Source organism: Somniosus microcephalus, chromosome 17 (assembly GCF_052327205.1).
Source record: "Somniosus microcephalus isolate GS21.2 chromosome 17, FLI_Smic_1.0, whole genome shotgun sequence".
Lineage (NCBI taxonomy): Eukaryota > Metazoa > Chordata > Chondrichthyes > Squaliformes > Somniosidae > Somniosus > Somniosus microcephalus.
This window is the reverse complement of record NC_141003.1, coordinates 4,794,958-4,813,343: the sequence shown is the minus strand read 5'-3', so window position 1 is coordinate 4,813,343 and position 18,386 is coordinate 4,794,958. Positions and strand designations below refer to the sequence as shown.

Sequence of the window (18,386 nt, the reverse complement as noted above, 5' to 3'; positions counted from 1 at the left end):
TCGAGCGGCAGAGCGGGGCTATAAAAGGCCCCAGAGACCAGGTAAGGCCTCACAGCGTCGGCGGGAATCTCGAGCGGCAGAGCGGGGCTATAAAAGGCCCCAGAGACCAGGTAAGGCCTCACAGCGTCGGCGGGAATCTCGAGCGGCAGAGCGGGGCTATAAAAGGCCCCAGAGACCAGGTAAGGCCTCACAGCGTCGGCGGGAATCTCGAGCGGCAGAGCGGGGCTATAAAAGGCTCCAGAGACCAGGTAAGGCCTCACAGTGTCGGCAGGAATCTCGAGCGGCAGAGCGGGGCTATAAAAGGCCCCAAGAGACCAGGTAAGGCCTCACAGCGTCGGCGGGAATCTCGAGCGGCAGAGCGGGGCTATAAAAGGCTCCAGAGACCCAGGTAAGGCTTCACAGCGTCGGCGGGAAACTCGAGCGGTAGAGCGGGGCTATAAAAGGCCCCAGAGACCAGGTAAGGCCTCACAGCGTCGGCGGGAATCTCGAGCAGTAGAGCGGGGCTATAAAAGGCCCCAGAGACCAGGTAAGGCCTCACAGCGTCGGCGGGAATCTCGAGCGGCAGAGCGGGGCTATAAAAGGCTCCAGAGACCAGGTAAGGCCTCACAGCGTCGGCAGGAATCTCGAGCGGCAGAGCGGGGCTATAAAAGGCCCCAGAGACCAGGTAAGGTTTACCAGTCTCCGAACTCAGAGGGAAGGAGAGAGGTAAAAAGTAATCCAAGTGTGATGTCACCAGAAAGCGGGTAAGTGATTGGTTGGTAAGTATTTCTCTCTTTTTTAAGCTTAAACTCTGTGGTTTATAGTTTCTAAGGTGCGATATTCATCATCTAGAATTGGGGCAGAGGGTATTTAAAAATAATATTAATAAATGTAATTAATTACATAGAATGGGAGATCAGGTGATGTGTTGCTGCTGCAATATGTGGGAGCTGGTGGACATCATTGATGCTCACGGTGATCACATTTGCAGTAAGTGTTGGCTGCTCGAGGAATTCCGGCTCCGTGTTGAAGAGCTGGAGTCCGAGCTTCAAACACTGAGACACATCAGGGAGGGGAAGAGTTACCTGGACTCTGTGTATCAAGAGGTAGTCACACCAATTAGATTAATTAATTCAGATGTAGTCCGTGGCCAGGATGGTGTGACTAGAAGTGAGGCAGGTACGGGGATCCAGGAGGTAGTGTTGGAGGAGCCGCAGCCCTTGCTCTTGTCCAACAGGTTTGAGGCTCTTGCTCCCTGTGAGGATGGGAACAGGGACTGCGGGGAGGATGAGCAACCTGGCCACAGCAACGTGGAGCGGGGGGCCATTCAAGTCGGGGGAGTTAAAAGAAATGTTGTAGTGGTAGGGGATAGTATAGTTAGGGGGATAGATAGAGTTCTTTGCAGCCGAGAGCGAGAGTCCCGAAGGCTGAGTTACCTGCCCGGTGCCAGGGTTAAGGACATCTCCTCTGGGCTGGAGAGAAACTTGGAGTGGGAGGGGGAGGATCCAGTTGTCGTGGTCCATGTTGGTACCAACGACAGATAGGACAAGGAAGGAGGTTCTGCTGTGGGAGTTTGAGCAACTAGGGGCCAAATTAAAAAACAGAACCACAAGGGTAATAATCTCTGGATTACTACCTGAGCCACGTGCAAATTTGGCTAGGGTAAATAAAATTAGAGAGTTAAATGCGTGGCTCAAAGACTGGTGTGGGAGAAATGGGTTTTGCTTCCTGGGACACTGGCATCAGTACTGGGACAGGAGAGAGATGTTCCGTTGGGACGGACTTCACTTGGCCAGTGCTGGGACTAGAATCCTGGCGAATCGAATAACTAGGGCTGTAGAGAGGGCTTTAAACTAATTAGTGGGGGGGAGGTTTTAAGAGAGCGAAAAATAAAAATGACAGTGGAGAAGGCAACAGAGCAAGGTAGCAGTGGGGGGATTAAAAACCAGAGCGTGTCAGGAAGGGACAGAATGTATAATGATAAAGGTAAAGGGGTAAAAGCAGGAATAAATTGTCAGAAAACATATTTGAAAGTTCTTTATCTGAATGCATGCAGCATTCGTAACAAAATTGACGAGTTGACGGTGCAAATAACTACACATGGGTATGATCTGGTGGCCATTACGGAAACATGGCTGCAAGATAATCATAACTGGGAACTAAACATACAAGGGTATTTGACAATGAGGAAGGAATGGGAGGTGGGGTTGCTATGTTAATCAAGGATGGAATCACTGCAATAGTGAGAAATGATATTGGGTCAAAGGATCAGGATAGTGAAACAGTTTGGGTGGAGATAAGGAATAATAAGGGGAAAAAGTCACTAGTGGGCGTAGTCTATAGGCCTCCTAACAGTTGCAACTCTGTTGGTCGGAGTATAAATCAGGAAACAGTTGGGGCTTGTAATAAGGGAACAGCTATAATCATGGGGGATTTTAACTTTCATATTGACTGGACTAATCAAATTGGGCATGGCAGCATTGAGGAAGAGTTCATAGAGTGTATTAGGGACGGGTTCCTTGAGCAGTATGTAACTGAACCAACCAGGGGGCAGGCAATCTTAGATCTGGTCCTGTGTAATGAGACAGGATTAATAAAAAATGCCCTAGTAAAGGATCCCCTTGGAATGAGTGACCATAATATGGTTGAATTCCAAATTCAGTTTGAGGGCGAGAGTTGGATCTCAAACCAACGTACTAAAGGAGACTATGAAGGTATGAGAGTAGAATTGACTAAAGTGGACTGGGAAAACAGATTAAAGTGTAAGACGGTACAAGAGCAGTGGTCTACATTCAAGGAGATATTTCACATCTTTCAAGATAAATATATTCCACTAAGGAAAAAGGGGAGTAAAAGAAGACAGCCATCCGTGGCTTAGTAAAGTAATAAAGGATAGTATCCGACTGAAAACAAGGGCATATTAAGTAGCCAAATCTAGTGGGAGGATAGAAGATTGGGAAGCATTTAAAAGCCAGCAAACAATAACTAAAAGATTAATTAAGAAAGGGAAGATAGATTATGAAAGTAAACTAGCAAAAAATATAAAAATAGATAGCAAGAGTTTCTACAGCTATATAAAAAGAAAAAGGGTGGCTAAAGTGAACGTTGGTCCCTTAGAGGATGGGACCGGGAAACTAGTGGTGGGGAACATGGAGATGGCAAAGACGCTGAACAAATATTTTGTATCAGTCTTTACAGTAGAGGACACTAAAAATATCCCAACACTGGACAAACAGTGGGCAATGGCGGGGGGGGGGGGGGGTGGGGGGTGGAAGGAGCTAAACACGATTAAAATCACTAAGGAGATGGTACTCAGTAAAATAATGGGACATAAGGCGGATAAATCCCCCGGACCTGATGGCCTACATCCTAGGGTCGAGAGAAGTGGCGGTAGGGATTGTGGATGCATTGGTGATCATTTTCCAGAACTCCCTGGACTCAGGAAAGGTCCCGGCAGATTGGAAAACTGCTAATGTAACACCCTTATTTAAGAAGGGAAGTAGACAAAAAGCTGGAAACTGCCTAACATCTGTGGTTGGCAAAATGTTGGAGTCCATTATTAAGGAAGCGGTAACAGAGCATTTGGATAAACATAATTTAATAGGACAGAGTCAGCATGGTTTTATGAAGGGGAAGTCATGTTTGACAAATTTGCTCGAATTCTTTGAGGACATAACATACAGGGTGGATAAAGGGGAACCAGCGGATGTAGTGTATTTGGACTTCCAAAAGGCATTTGACAAGGTGCCACACAAAAGATTACTGATCAAGATAAAAAAATCACGGGATTGGGGGTATGGTTAGCACTGTTGCCTCACAGCGCCAGGGACCCGGGTTCGAATCCGGCCTCGGGCGACTGTCTGTGTGGAGTTTGCACATTCTCCCCGTGTTTGCGTGGGTTTCCTCCGGGTGCTCCGGTTTCCTCCCACAGTCCAAAGATGTGCGGGTTAGGTTGATTGGCTATGATAAATTGACCCTTAGTGTTAGGGGGATTAAGTGGGGATATGTGTTAGGTGTAGGGGTTACGGGGATTGGGTGGGATATGTGTCGGTGCAGGCTCGATGGGCCGAAATGGCCTCTATCTGCACTGTGGGGTTTCTGTGATTGGCTATCTAACAGAAAACAAAAAGAGTTGGGATAAATGGTTCGTTCTCGGGCTGGCAATCAGTAACTAGTGGTGTTCCGCAGGGGTCAGTGCTGGGACCCCAACTCTTTACAATCTATATTAACGATTTGGAGGAAGGGACCGAGTGCAACATATCCAAGTTTGCCGACGATACAAAGATGGGAGGGAAAGCAGTGAGGAGGACATAAAAAACCTGCAAAAGGACAGGCTAAGTGAGTGGGCAGAGATTTGGCAGATGCAATATAATGTTGGAAAGTGTGAGGTTATGCACTTTGGCAGAAAAAATCAAAGAGCAAGTTATTATCTAAATGGAGAGAAACTGCAAAGTGCTACAGTACAAAGGGATCTGGGGGTCCTGGTGCATGAAACACAGAAGGTTAGTATGCAGGTACACCAGGTGATCAGGAAGGCCAATGGAATCTCGGCTTTTATTGCAAGGGGGATGGAGTATAAAAACAGGGAAGTCTTGCTGCAGTTATACAGGGTATTGGTGAGGCCACACCTGGAATACTGCGTGCAGTTTTGGTTTCCATATTTAAGAAAAGATATACTTGCTCTCGAGGCGGTTCAGAGAAGGTTCACTCGGTTGATTCCAGAGATGAGGGGGTTGACGTATGAGGAAAGGTTGAGTAGGTTGGGACTCTACTCATTGGAGTTCAGAAGAATGAGAGGCGATCTTATCGAAACATAAGATTGTGAGGGGGCTTGATCGGGTGGATGCGGTGAGGATGTTTCCACTGATGGGTGAGACTAGAACTAGGGGGCATATTCTTAGAATAAGGGGCTGCCCTTTCAAAACTGAGATGAGGAGAAACTTCTTCACTCAGAGGGTAGTAAATCTATGGAATTTGCTACCCCAGAGAGCTGTGGAAGCTGCAACATTAAATAAATTTAAAATGGAGATAGACAGTTTCCTAGCAGATAAGGGAATTAGGGGTTACGGGGAGAGGGCAGGGAAGTGGACGTGAGCCTAGATTCAGATCAGCCATGGTCCTATTGAAAGGCGGAGCAGGCCCGAGGGGCCGTATGGCCTACTCCTGCTTCTTATGTTCTTACCTCTGTCCTCTGCCTCTTACACTGTTTCAATGAAGCTTGAGGAACAGCACCTCATCTTTTGGTTAGGCACGTTAGTCTTCCAGACTCAACACCAAGTTCAACAATTTCAGATCATACCCTCTGCTCGCATTTTTGGACTGTGGCAGCTGGTCATGATTCTGCTATTCCCATTTACACCGCTTCTAGACCCATCTTTTATCTCTTTTATTGTCCCATTACCATCTCCTTTTGCCAATTAATCTCTCCTGCCTTCCATCCTATCGGACCTTCCCTTTTGTTCTTTCCTCCCCTCCCCCCGCCTCTGTTCATAGAATCACAGAAATTTACAGCACAGGAGGCCATTCGGCCCATCGTGTCTGCGCCGGCCGACAAAGAGCTCTCCAGCCTAATCCCACTTTCCAGCACTTAGTCCGTAGCCCTGTAGGTTACGGCACTTCAAGTGCATATCCAAGTACTTTTTAAATGTGATGAGGGTTTCTGCCTCTACCACCCTTTCAGGCAGTGAGTTCCAGACCCCCACCACCCTCTGGGTGAAAAAAATTCTCAACTCCCCATTAAACCTCCGACCAATTACTTTAAATCTGTGCCCCCTGGTTATTGACCTCTCTGCTCAGGGAAATAGGTCCCTCCTATCCACTCTATCGAGGCCCCTCATAATTTTATACACCTCAATAAAGTCTCCCCTCAGCCTCCTCTGTTCCAAAGAAAACAACCCCAGCCTATCCAATCTTTCCTCATTGCTAAAATTCCCCAGCTCGGGCAACAGCCTCGTAAATCTCCTCTGTGCTCTCTCTAGTGCAATCACATCTTTCCTGTAATGTGGTGACCAGAACTGCACGCAGTACTCTAGCTGTGGCCTAACTAGTGTTTTATACAGTTCTCGCATAACCTCCCTGCTCTTAAATTATTAGCCGAGGCATAGAAAGGCAAGTATTCCATATGCCTTCTTAACCACCTCATGTACCTGTCCTGCTACCTTCAGGGATCTGTGGACATGCACTTCAGTGTCCTACCATTTAATGTGTATTCCCTTTCCTTGTTAGCCCTCCCCAAATGCATTACCTCACACTTCTCCGGATTGAATTCCATTTGCCACTGTTCTGCCCACCTGACCAATTTATTGATATCTTCCTGCAGTCTACAGCTTCCTTCTTCAGTATCAACCACACAGCCAATTTTAGTGTCATCTTCAAACTTCTTCTGTACTTCCTTAAAACCTGTTACATCTCTAACTTTTTCAAGTTCTGATGAAAGGTCATCGACCTGAAACGTTAACTCGGTTTCTTTCTCCACAGATGCTGCCTTTCAGCATCTTCTGTTAATATTTGTAACCCATCACTGATTGGTGGCCTTCAGCTCCATCCAATTAGTTGGTTTTGGCAAAGGCTAATGCAGCAACTAAAGTCCCAGTGGGAGAGATGTCTGGGGCCCTAATCAGGCCCCACACGCAGGGGAAAATAAATACACTGAAGCCAAGTTCCCGAACTTGAGACTGAAAGATACGGTCACCATTTTAACCTGAAACTGATATGACATCTCAAGCCAATCAGATGGCTCTGATTTATCTTTATTTCAAAGCCCAAAACAACACCTTTTAAATATATAAGCTGACATTTTCAATGTTTAACCAAGTATCAGTTTCATTTTGCACTGAAATAAAGACTGAAAATGCTGGAAACATGCAGTCAGCCAGCCTGTGCAGAGATACGTGAACCTTTCGCGTGTGAAACCGATCATTTCACAAGGTTCCGCACCAAAAAATGTTACCTGACCTTCGACAGAGGCTGACTGGCCTGCGGTTGATTTCCAGCATTTCCTCTTTTGACTCCTCCATTTATTCAGGTAGCAGTGGAGTGGAGAAGTACCTGATGGAGGTTTCCTGGTTTACACAGAAGCTTTTATCACAGGCAAATTTAGATTAGCTTGAAAAATTAACCATTGGTTTCCATGTTAAAGGAGCAGTTCCCCCTGATTGCAGTCTCCCTGCACGTGCCCGATCCCCACCCCCGCCCTGGTACCCCCCGCCCCTCCCAAATCCCGGTCCCCGCACCCCCATCCCGAACCCTGCACGTGCCCGATCCCCACCCCCGCCCTGGTACCCCCCCCCGCCCCTCCCAAATCCCGGTCCCCGCGCCCCGATCCCTGCACGTGCCCGATCCCCACCCCCGCCCCTCCCAAATCCCGGTCCCCGCGCCCCCATCCTGATCCCTGCACGTGCCCGATCCCCACCCCCACCTGCCCCTCCCATCCTGATCCCTGCACGTGCCCGATCCCTGTCCCGGTCCGCTCATCCCCCCCCCCCCCCAATCCTGATCCCCCACCCCCGTCCTCCCCGCAAATCCCGATCCCGGTCCCCACACGCGCCTGAACCCGCCCCCGAATTTCCGCTGCCCATTTTTGGGAAGGTAGCGTTAGCTATGGTTCAGTGCTCCGTTCTGAAGCCAATAATGCAAACATTTTGAACTAGTGGGAATATTACCTCCTCCTTTAACTGTTCTTCAGATTTGCCAACCCAAGCAACCTCTGGGTGAGTGTATACAACAGATGGGACACAGTTATAGTCAATGTGAACAGCTCCTCCCGCTATTCCCTCCACACAGATTATCCCCTCATCTTCAGCCTTGTGGGCCAGCATGGGGCCAGCAATCACATCCCCAATGGCAAAGATACTGTGGAAAGGAAGAAACAACTCAATGTGATTGCAGTTTCATGTAATGAACATATTTATATGCTACATATATGCTATTATATTATATACTAGCTGGGGGTGCCCGGCGTTGCCAGGGCAATTTTGGGGCGCGCGGTCTCCCTGCCCCTGTCTGTCCACTGTATCTCTCACTCCCCTCCCTCCCCCTTTCTCTGTCCCTCCCTTCCCTCTCGCTGCCTAGCGCCTCAGGCCCGGTGCCGTTGTGATACCGGCCGTGCGGGGCCTAGCGCTCGAGGCCCGGCCAGGGTCTGGGGCCGAGACAGACCCCAGCTGAGATCCCCCGCGGGTGGCGCGGTTGACGGGTGGCCGCTGCCGATGCCCCGCCCGCTGTGTGTAAACTCACCTGCCGGTCCCGGAGTCGCAATGTGGGGGTTTGTTTGGCTGGTGCTGTCCCTGTGGGGATGAAAAAAATGGCGTCGAAGTTTAGGGAGACTGGAGGATTAGGTCCCGCCCGCGACGCACCGATTGGTCAACCATCAGGTCGCTGAACTGTAGGATTGGTCAAGCAGCACGTCACTACGCCAATGAGAGGTAGGATTGGTCAACCGCTAATGAGCGGAGTTTTGAGGATTTTTGAATGTTTTTTGTATACTGTCCGAACAATTTTTGTCTGGTGTTCCCCAAGGTTCCGTACTAGGGCCACTGCTGGTTTTATATACATTAATGACCTGGTCTTGTGGGTACAGAGCACAATATTGAAATTTGCAGATGACACGAAACTTGGAAGTGTAGTAAATAATGAGGAAGATAGCAATAACCTTCAAGGGAATAGAGCGTTCAAGGTGGAATGGGCGGATACATGGCAGATAAAATTCAACGCATAAATGGGAGAGGTGATACATTCTGGAAGAATGAGAGACAATACACACTAAATGGTACAATTTTAAAGGGGGTGCAAGACAATGTTCCCTCTAACATACAAATTTAACATAACTTCTCTGCTTTTGAATTCTATTCCTCTAGAAATGAGCCCCAGTGCTTTATCTGCACTTTTGTCTTTTTTAACCTGCGTTGCTGCTTTTAATGATTTGTGAATTGATACCCCGAGATCCCTTTGCACCTCTACTCCATTTAGACTCTGACTTTCCAAGGAGTAGGTCGCCTCCTTATTCCTCCTACCAAAATGCACCACCTCACACTAATCTATAATGAAATTCATTTGTCATTTACATGCCCATTCTGCAAGTTTGTTTACGGTAGAATTAATTAAAAGCTTTTAGTTCGTCATCTACCAACTCTAATAAAAAATTACTCGTCAGAAATGACTGGGATATAAAAGAACGGCATAATAATGCATTAACACTTCAGAAACCTCACTCAGTTACATGGTTATGCATCGACAAACAATCTAAAAGCCCAAGGCGAGCTGAAAGAGGCAGATCTATTCGTGGAATTTGTATTCATTTTAAAGTTTTCAATGTATTAGCCCATCCCTCATGTCACTATAGCAATGTCTGCACAAGCAGCAGCGGTTTTTCTATGGCGCTGACGGGCTGGACATCCACAGAAGTAATTAGAATATTAATGCAACCAGACAAACAACAAATATAAAGCACTAATAAAAACAGAAAATGCTGGAGATACTCAGCAGGTCAGGCAGCATCTGTGAAGAGAGAAACAGAGTTAACGTTTCAGGTCGATGACCCTTCGTCAGAACTGACCTGAAACGTTAACTCTGTTTCTCTCTCCACAGGTGCTGCCTGACCTGCTGAGTATCTCCAGCATTTTCTGTTTTTATTTCAGATTTCCAGCATCTGCAGTATTTTTGTTTTGTAAATATGAAGTGCTGTAGTTCTTTAGTTCACAGTATTAAAAAGAATTGAACAAGAACGGGTATCTGTATTTCCAACTTCAATCACTTCCATTAATAAACGTGGTCATGTAACATGTCAGAAATGCAGCACTTATTCATAAGCGCAGAAAAACACATACACAATTCGTGTCACCGAATTAAAAACAAAAAGCAGGAAAAGCTATCATTTAACAGAGTAAACATTCATCTTTCTTCCTGGACAGAAGAACCAATGAGACTGACTTGGAAATGCTTACTAGTATGGTGACGTAAAAATAATAATTTACGAAGTTTGCTTGCAAACATTCTCCACAATGGCCCAGAAATTCGAGTCGGGGGCTTGCCGCGCGTGTAAGCCCCCGATCTGCACTTACCCGACGCGCCGGCCGTTGAGCTTCAGGGACGCCTGGAATTCCTGTTTTAAAATGTTGACTCCCGGGCAGCGTCTGACGTCACGCCGCCCAGGAGTGCAGCCAGCGCGAAGCCTGGAGCGCGCTGTGCAACTGAGACACGCCCCTTGAGGTCTCAGTTTAATAGGACACGCCTCCAATGTTTCTCACAAGCTGCTAAGCATTTTTACATGCAAAGCAGCATTTTAAATAGGTTTTTGGTATTTTTATGAAGCTTTTGGTAACTTTTATAAACTTTTAAAAACGTTTATATTATTTTGAAGAATCTGAAGTAGTTTTAAACAGAATTAAAGCAATTTAAAGACTTTTAAAAGCCCTAAAAGAATTTTTTATATTCCATTTATTTATTTAGCAATGTCGTCGTCATATGTGTCTTCACACTGTTCCCTTTGGGGAACTGTATGAAGTGGTGGAAGGATTTATGGCCGTGATTAACGCTCATTCCGTGACCGTAACCATCTTTGAACCAGCCATTAGGGTGGTTAGTCCTATGGCGGGAGGGTTTTACGGGCTCCCACAAGCTATACAAGGAGGGGGGGCCACCCACACCCACAGACACAAATATCCCACTGGATGTCAACCCAGAATTTAGAGCCGGAGCTCCGACTCCACTTGCCGGGACTGTCTGGAGCGGGGTTCGAAACCCTACGCCTTCTGGCCCAGTGGCGGGGATCCTACCGCTACGCCAAAGGCCCAATCCGATTAGCAACGTGAAATGGCTGGAATGAGCACAATTCACAGCATTAAAAGAACTCACAATTGAACTGATGATGACCTCAGCAATCTCCTCAACGAGGTGGAGGCGCAGCGCCTGCTCATCATTGGTAATGAGAAGTCAAAGGCGCCGCAAAAAGGACAGATGATAGCTTGGCCTTTCAAGTGGCAGCATAGGGCTCCAGTCACGGGGAGGGAAAAGGCGCAGGAAACGTATGGGTGTCACCTTTTGCGCGGAGTGGGCCTTTTGCGTAGCAGTAAGCATCCCCGCCGCTGGGCCAGAAGTAGGGGGGTTTCGAACCCCGCTCCAGACAGTCCCGGCAAGTGGAGTCGGAGCTCCAACTATAAATTCTGGGTGGACATCCAGCGGGATACTTGCGTCCGCCGGTGTGGGTGGCCCCCCCACCCTCAGATGGGTTGTGGGAGCCCGTAAAACCCCCTCACCATAGGACTAACCACCCTAATGGCTGGTATGAAGATGGTTATGGTCACGGAAGGAGTGTTAACGTGGCCAGAAATCCTTCCACCATTTCATACAGTTCCCGAAAGGGAACAGTATGAGCATACGTACGACGATGACCTCTTGCGCAATGCACCTCCTTGGACCCTCAGTCGCAGATGCGAGGGGGCAAATCGTGCAATTGTTAAATTTTTCATTTTATTGACATGTAAAATGTTGGCCCAGTAATTCCCTTCCAAACGCGCGAGTACGGTCGGGGTACTTACGCGTCTGGCCGGAGGAAATGCCGGTTTTCAGCATGCACAGCGCATGCGGGGAAAACCGGCATTTCCTGTCCTCTGAACGAAGGGGTTCAGAGGCAGAACGTGTGCGACTGTACAGGCAGCGCGTGCGCAGTAAAATTCGCCGCTTTCATTCATGCTTTCAGTGAGGTCAAGTCCTTACAACTTACACATGAAAAAAGCATGAGTACAGTTGCTCCAGAGGCTGCGGAGAAAGATATTTCTTATCGTGGGGCTTCTGAAAGGCAATATTTTTGTTTGGGAAAGGGAGGAAAGTTATTTTAAGAAATGCTGAGGTAAGTTTTAAAGTTTATTTTTGTTTTTTTTTAAAAACGGGTTTTCAGTACTGTAGGTAGAAGGATCAATTGTGGCTATGTGAATTGAATTTGCTGTGTTTATTAAATGTGAAAATGACTCCAACATTTTTAAGAAACTTTTCATCAGTAATATATTCTTTTAAGTAATTATGTATGTATGTCTGTATATATTCCTTTGCGTGTATGTATATATTCCTTTACTTATGTGTATGAATGTATGTATTTAATTATGACTTTCAGAGAAAGTAACTTATTGGAAAATCATAATTAAAAACATACATTCATACACATAAGTAAAGGAATATAAAACATACATACATATACGTAAAGGAATATATGCGGACATACATACATAATTACTTATTACTGATGAAAAGTTTCTCTCTTAAAAGTGTTGGAAATGTTACATTACTCATTTTAGAACACTCATTCTCACATTCAATTCACACAGCCACAATTGCTCCTTCTACCTACCGCACTGAAAACCCGTTAAAAAAAAAAAATTTAAACTTTAAAACTTACCTCAGCATTTCTTAAAATAACTTTCCTCCCTTTCCCAAACAAAAATATTGCCTTTCAGAAGCTCCATGATAAAATATATCTTCCTCCGCAGCCTTGGAGCAACTTTACACATGCTTTTTTCAAGTGTAACTTATAAGGACTTACCCTCACTGAATCCATGAATGAAATCGACGAAGTTCACTGCGCACGCGCTGCCTGTGCAGTCGCACGCGCTGTGCCTCTGAACCCCTTCGTTCAGAGGACTGGAAATGCCGGTTTTCCCCGCATGCGCTGTGCATGCTGAACACGGGCATTTCCTCCGGCCAGACGCGTGAGTACCCCGACCGTACTCACGCGTTCAGAGAGGAATTACTGGGCCATTATTAAGATAGCAAAATACTGCGGATGTTGGAAATCCGAGTAGGAAGTCTTACTACAATTGTACAGGGCTCTGGTGAGACCACACCTGGAGTACTGGGCACAGTTCTGGTCTCCTTATCTGAAGGAGGACATACTTGCCTCAGAGGCGGAGCAACAAAGGTTCACCAGACTGATCCCTGGGGTGAGAGCTGTCCTATGAGGAGAGATCGAGTAGATTGGGCCGATACTCACAGAATCATAGAAAGTTACAGCACGGAAGGAGGCCATTTTGGCCCATCGTGTCCGCGCCGGCCAACAAAGAGCTATCCAGCCTAATCCCACTTCCCAGCTCTCGGTCCGTAGCCCTGCAGGTTACAGCATCCCAAGTGCACATCCAAGTACTTTTTAAAATGTGGTTAGGGTTTCTGCCTCTACCACCCTTTCAGGCAGTGAGTTCCAGACCCCCACAACCCTCTGGGTGAAGACAATTCCCCTCAAATCCCCTCTAAACCTTCCACCAATTACTTTAAATCTGTGCCCCCTGGTTTTTGACCCCTCTGCTAAGGGCAATAGGTCCTTTCTATTCACTTTATCTAGGCCCCTCATAATTTTATACACCTCAATCAGCCTCCTCTGTTCCAAGGAAAACAGACCCAGCCTATCCAGTCTTTCCTCAGAGCTAAGATTCTCTACTCCCAGCAACATCCTTGTAAATCTCCTCTGTACTCTCTCTAGTGCAATCACATCTTTCCTGTAATGTGGTGACCAGAACTGCACGCAGTACTCTAGCTGAGGCCTAACTAGTGTTTTATACAGTTGAAACATAACCCCCCTGCTCTTGTATTCTATGCCACAGCTAATAAAGGCAAGCATTCCGTATGCCTTCTTAACCACCTTATCTACCTGGCCTGCTACCTTCAGGGATCTGTGGACATGCACTCCAAGGTCCCTTTGTTCCTCTACACTACTCAGTGTCCTACCATTTAATGTGTATTCCCTTTCCTTGTTAGCCCTCCCCAAATGCATTACCTCACACTTCTCCGGATTGAATTCCATTTGCCACTGTTCTGCCCACCTGACCAATTTATTGATATCTTCCTGCAGTCTACAGCTTCCTTCTTCAGTATCAACCACACAGCCGATTTTAGTATCATCTGCAAACTTCTTAATCTTACCCTATATATTCAAGTCTAGATCATTGATATATACCACAAAAAGCAAGGGACCTAGTACTGAGCCCTGCGGAACCCCACTGGAAACAGCCTTCCAGTCATAAAAACACCCATCAACCATTACCCTCTGCTTCCTGTCTCCGAGCCAGTTTTGAATCCAACTTGACACTTTGCCCTGGATCCCATGGACTTTTAACTTTGTGACCAGTCTGCCATATGGAACCTTATCAAAAGCCTTGCTAAAGTCCATATACACCACATCAAATGCACTACCCTCATCTACCCTCCTTGTTACCTCCTCAAAACATTCAATCAAGTTTGTCAGACACGACCTTCCCTTAACAAATCCGTGCTAACTATCCTTGATTAATCCGTGTCTTTCTAAATGAAAATTTATCCTGTCCTTCAAAATTCTTTCCAATAATTTCCCCACCACCGAGGTTAGGCTGACTGGCCTGTAATTACTCGGTCTATCCTTTTCTTCCTTTTTAAACAAGGGTACCACATTAGCAGTTCTCCAGTCCTCCGTCCCCACACCTGAAGCCAGAGAGGATTGAAAAATGATGGTCAGGGCTTCTGCTATTTCCTCTTTTGCTTTGCTTAACAGCCTGGGGTACATTTCATCCGGGCCTGGGGATTTATCCACTTTTAAAGCTGCTAAACCCCTTAATACTTCCTCTCTCACTATGTTTATTTCATCTAATATTTCACACTCCTCCTCCCCGATAGCAATGTCTGCTTCGCCCCTCTCCTTTGTGAAAACAGACAAAAAGTATTCATTAAGAACCCTACCGACGTCTCCCGCCTCCACACACAGATTACCCTCATGATCTCTAATAGGCCCTACCCTTTCTTTAGTTATCCCCTTACTCTTAATATATTTATAAAACATCTTTGGGTTTTCCTTGATTTTACTTGCCAAGAATTTTTCATGCTCCTCTTTGCTTTCCTAATATCCTTTTTAATTGCCCCCCTGCACTTTCTGTACTCCTCTAAAGATTCTGGAGTATTTAGCCCTCGGTATCTGTCATACGCCTCCCTTTTTATCTTTATCCTACCCTGTATGTCCCTAGACATCCAGGGGCTCTAGATTTGTTAGTCCCACCTTTTTTCTTTAAGGGCACATATTTGGTCTGAACCCTCCGGACCTCCTCCTTGAATGCCTCCCACTGCTCTGACACCGATTTACCTTCAGGTAGCTGTTTCCAGTCCTATGGCTAAATCCACTCTGAGCTTAGCAAAATTTGCTTTTTCCCAATTTAGAATTTTTATTCCTGGTCTATCCTTGTCCTTTTCCATAACTACCTTAAATATAACTGAATTATGGTCACTAGCACCAAAATGCTCCCTCACTGATACGCCTTCTACCTGCCCAGCTTCATTCCCTAAAACTAAGTCCAGAACCGTCCCCTCCCTTGTTGGGCTTGCTACATATTGGCTAAAAAAGTTCTCCTGGATGCATTTTAGGAATTCCGCACCCTCTATACCCTTCACACTAATTTTATCCCAGTCAATATTGGGGTAGTTGAAATCCCCTACAGTTTTTGCACTTCAGAAATTTGTCTACATATTTGTTCTTCGATCTCCCGCTCACTGTTTGGGGGTCTGTAGTACACTCCCAGCAGTGTGATCGCCCCTTTTTTGTTTTTCAATTCGACCCATATGGCCTCGTTTGATGATCCCTCCAACATATTATCCCTCCTCACAGCTGTAATAGTTTCTTTAATCAATACCACGACCCCCCCCTCCCTTTTTACCTCCCTCTCTATCCCATCTGAAAATCCTGTAACCAGGAATGTTGAGCTGCCATACCTGCCCCTCTTTCAGCCACGTCTGTTAATAGCTATAATATCATAGTCCCAAGTATCTACCTGTGTCCTCAGCTCATTTGCCTTGTTCGCTATACTCCTTGCATTGAAGGCAAATCTCCTTGTTGACTACTATCTAGTTCTTGATTCCTCTGTCCTTCCAACTTACTTTCTAAGTTTTTGTTTTCCAATTCCAGTTTTTCTTCCCTCCCTACTGACTCTATTCTTTAGGTGCCCACCCCCCTGCCAAGCTAGTTTAAACCCTCCCCAACAGCACTAGCAAACCCCCCCGTGAGGATATTGGTCCCAGCTCTGGTGAGGTGCAACCCGTCTGGCTTGTACAGGTCCCACCTCCTCCAGAAATGGTCCCAATGCCTCAGGAATCTAAAGCCCTTCCTCCTGCACCATCCTTCCAGCCACGCATTCATCTGCACTCTGGAGTTTAGAAGAATGAGAGGGGATCTCATTGAAACATAAGATTCTGAGGGGGATTGACAGGGTAGACGCTGAGAGGTTGTTTCCCCTGGCTGGAGAGTCTCGAACTAGGGGGCAGAGTCTCAGGATAAGGGGTCGACCATTTAAGACTGAGATGAGGAGGAATTTCTTCAGAGGGCTGTGAATCTTTGGAATTCTCTACCCCAGAGGGCTGTGGATGCTGAATCATTGAGTATATTCAAGAGAGATCGATAGATTTTTGGACTCGAGGGAAATGGGGATTGGGCGGGAAAGTGGAGTTGAGGTCGAAGATCAGCCATGATCTTATTGAATGGTGGAGCAGACTTGAAGGGCTGTATGGCCTACTCCTGCTCCTATTTCTTATGTTCTTAAGCGAAGTGTTTCAGCCTTTGCCTGTTCAAATTGGGGACCAAAGTGAATGGCCCCAAAACTGGTGTCAAATCAAACAGCTGATCCAAAAGCATTTGAGCCATAAACAAAGAGTAGCAGTTATATTTGGGTTAAGTACTGCCGAATCATTGTGCCAGTGATGTCAAATGACCAATCGGGTTTGATTTTCTGATAATGCTTGCATTTTTGGCTAACACCCATGCCTGGACCCACTGGCTAATGGCTTGTTTGGCTGGTTAATGCAGGCATCCTGGCTGCTTTGCATAAACCAGGCTGAGAATGAGGACATTCCTGACATCAGGGGCCATTTTTGGGGCAGATGGAAGTTCTGTCTGAAACAAGTCCCCCCAGAAACTACCAACAAAGGCCGAGACTGGTTGGATCCACATCCTGATAGAATTTCTGGTCTCTCCAAAGGAGATGCAGATTAGTAAAATAATGCTTCTTTAACTCAACGCTACGCTTGTTACTGGCCAGGATTGCGAGCTGACAGCACTCGGGTTACTGAGGTACATACTGACTTGCTTTTCTTTGACTGTCTAATAACCCCCTCGGGCCGCACTCGCACAGCACGAAGCTGCAGTGTGCCGGTGACGCTGACCAGAGGCGGCAGCTGCGCAGTAACCGCCCCTCACTGGCAGCCGCGAGATTGGCAGGCCCTGTCCGATTGGCAGGCCGGTCCAGCCACTGACGTATGTCGGGAGTTAAAAAAAAATTGTTTATGGGATGTGGGCACCAGCATTTATTGCCCATCCCTAGTTGCCCTTGAGAAGGTGGTGGTGAGCCGCCTTCTTGAACCCCTGCAGTCTGTGTGGTGAAGGTGCTCCCACAGTGCTGTTAGGGAGGGAGTTCTAGGATTTTGACCCAGCGACGATGAAGGATCGGCGATATATTTCCAAGTCAGGATGGTGTGTGACTTGGAGGGGAATTTGGAGGTGGTGGTGTTCCCATGCGCCTGCTGCCCTTGTCCTTCTAGGCAGTAGAGGTTGTGGGTTTGGGAGGTGCTGCCAAAGAAGCCTTGGCGAGTTGCTGCAATGCATCTTGTAGGTGGTACACATTGCAGCCATGGTACGCTGGTGGTGGAGGGAGTGAATGTTTAAAGGTGGTGGATGGGGTGCCAATTAAACAGGCTGCTTTGTCCTGGCTGATGTCGAGCTTCTTGAGTGTTGTTGGAGCTGCACTCATCCAGGCAAGTGGAGAGTATTCCATCACACTCCTGACTTGTGCCTTGTAGATGGTGGAAAGGCTTTGGGGAGTCAGGAGGTGAGACACTCGTCTCAGAATACCCAGCCTCTGACCTGCTCTTGTTGCCACAGTATTTATGTGGCTGGTCCAGTTAAGTTTCTGGTCAATGGTGATGGTGGGGGATTCGGCGATGGTAAAGCCATTGAATGTCAAGGGGCGGTGTTTAGACTCTCGCTTGTTGGAGATAGTCATTGCCTGGCACGAATGTTACCTGCCACTTATCAGCCCAAGCCTCAACGTTGTCCAGGTCTTGTTGCATGCGGGCATGGACTGCTTCATTATCTGAGGAGAGTCCTGCCTTCCCTTTGCACTGATTGGCCACTGAACCCTGGTTGAGAAAGTCTGCAAACGCACGTCAGTGGCTGGACAGGCCTGCCAATCACACGGCCTGCCAAACAGACAGCGGTCAGTGAGGTGCGGTTGCCTTGCAGCTGCTGGATTTGAGTCAGCGCCCCCGGCGCAAAGCTTCAGTTCGCTGCGGGAGGGGCAGTGCGTGGCGCACTTATTTAACTGCGCGGCCCAATCAAGAGTGCTGCACGGCCACATAAGCGCGCAGCTTAGGGGGAACAGTGGTGCAAGAACAGAGCGACCTGGGGATGTGTCTACACAAAT

At 47.1% G+C, this 18,386-nt stretch overlaps 1 protein-coding gene across 1 annotated transcript in view; it reads right to left on the bottom strand.

Annotated features, from left to right (window-relative positions):
- The window catches only part of dld (deltaD), a 63,177-nt gene that overhangs the window by 7,331 nt on the left and 37,460 nt on the right, over window positions 1-18,386 (bottom strand). Inside the window, exon 11 of the mRNA XM_086009824.1 lies at window positions 7,641-7,830. Within this exon, the coding sequence (XP_085865950.1) occupies window positions 7,641-7,830 (190 nt within the window). The remainder of the gene's footprint in view (window positions 1-7,640; window positions 7,831-18,386) is intronic.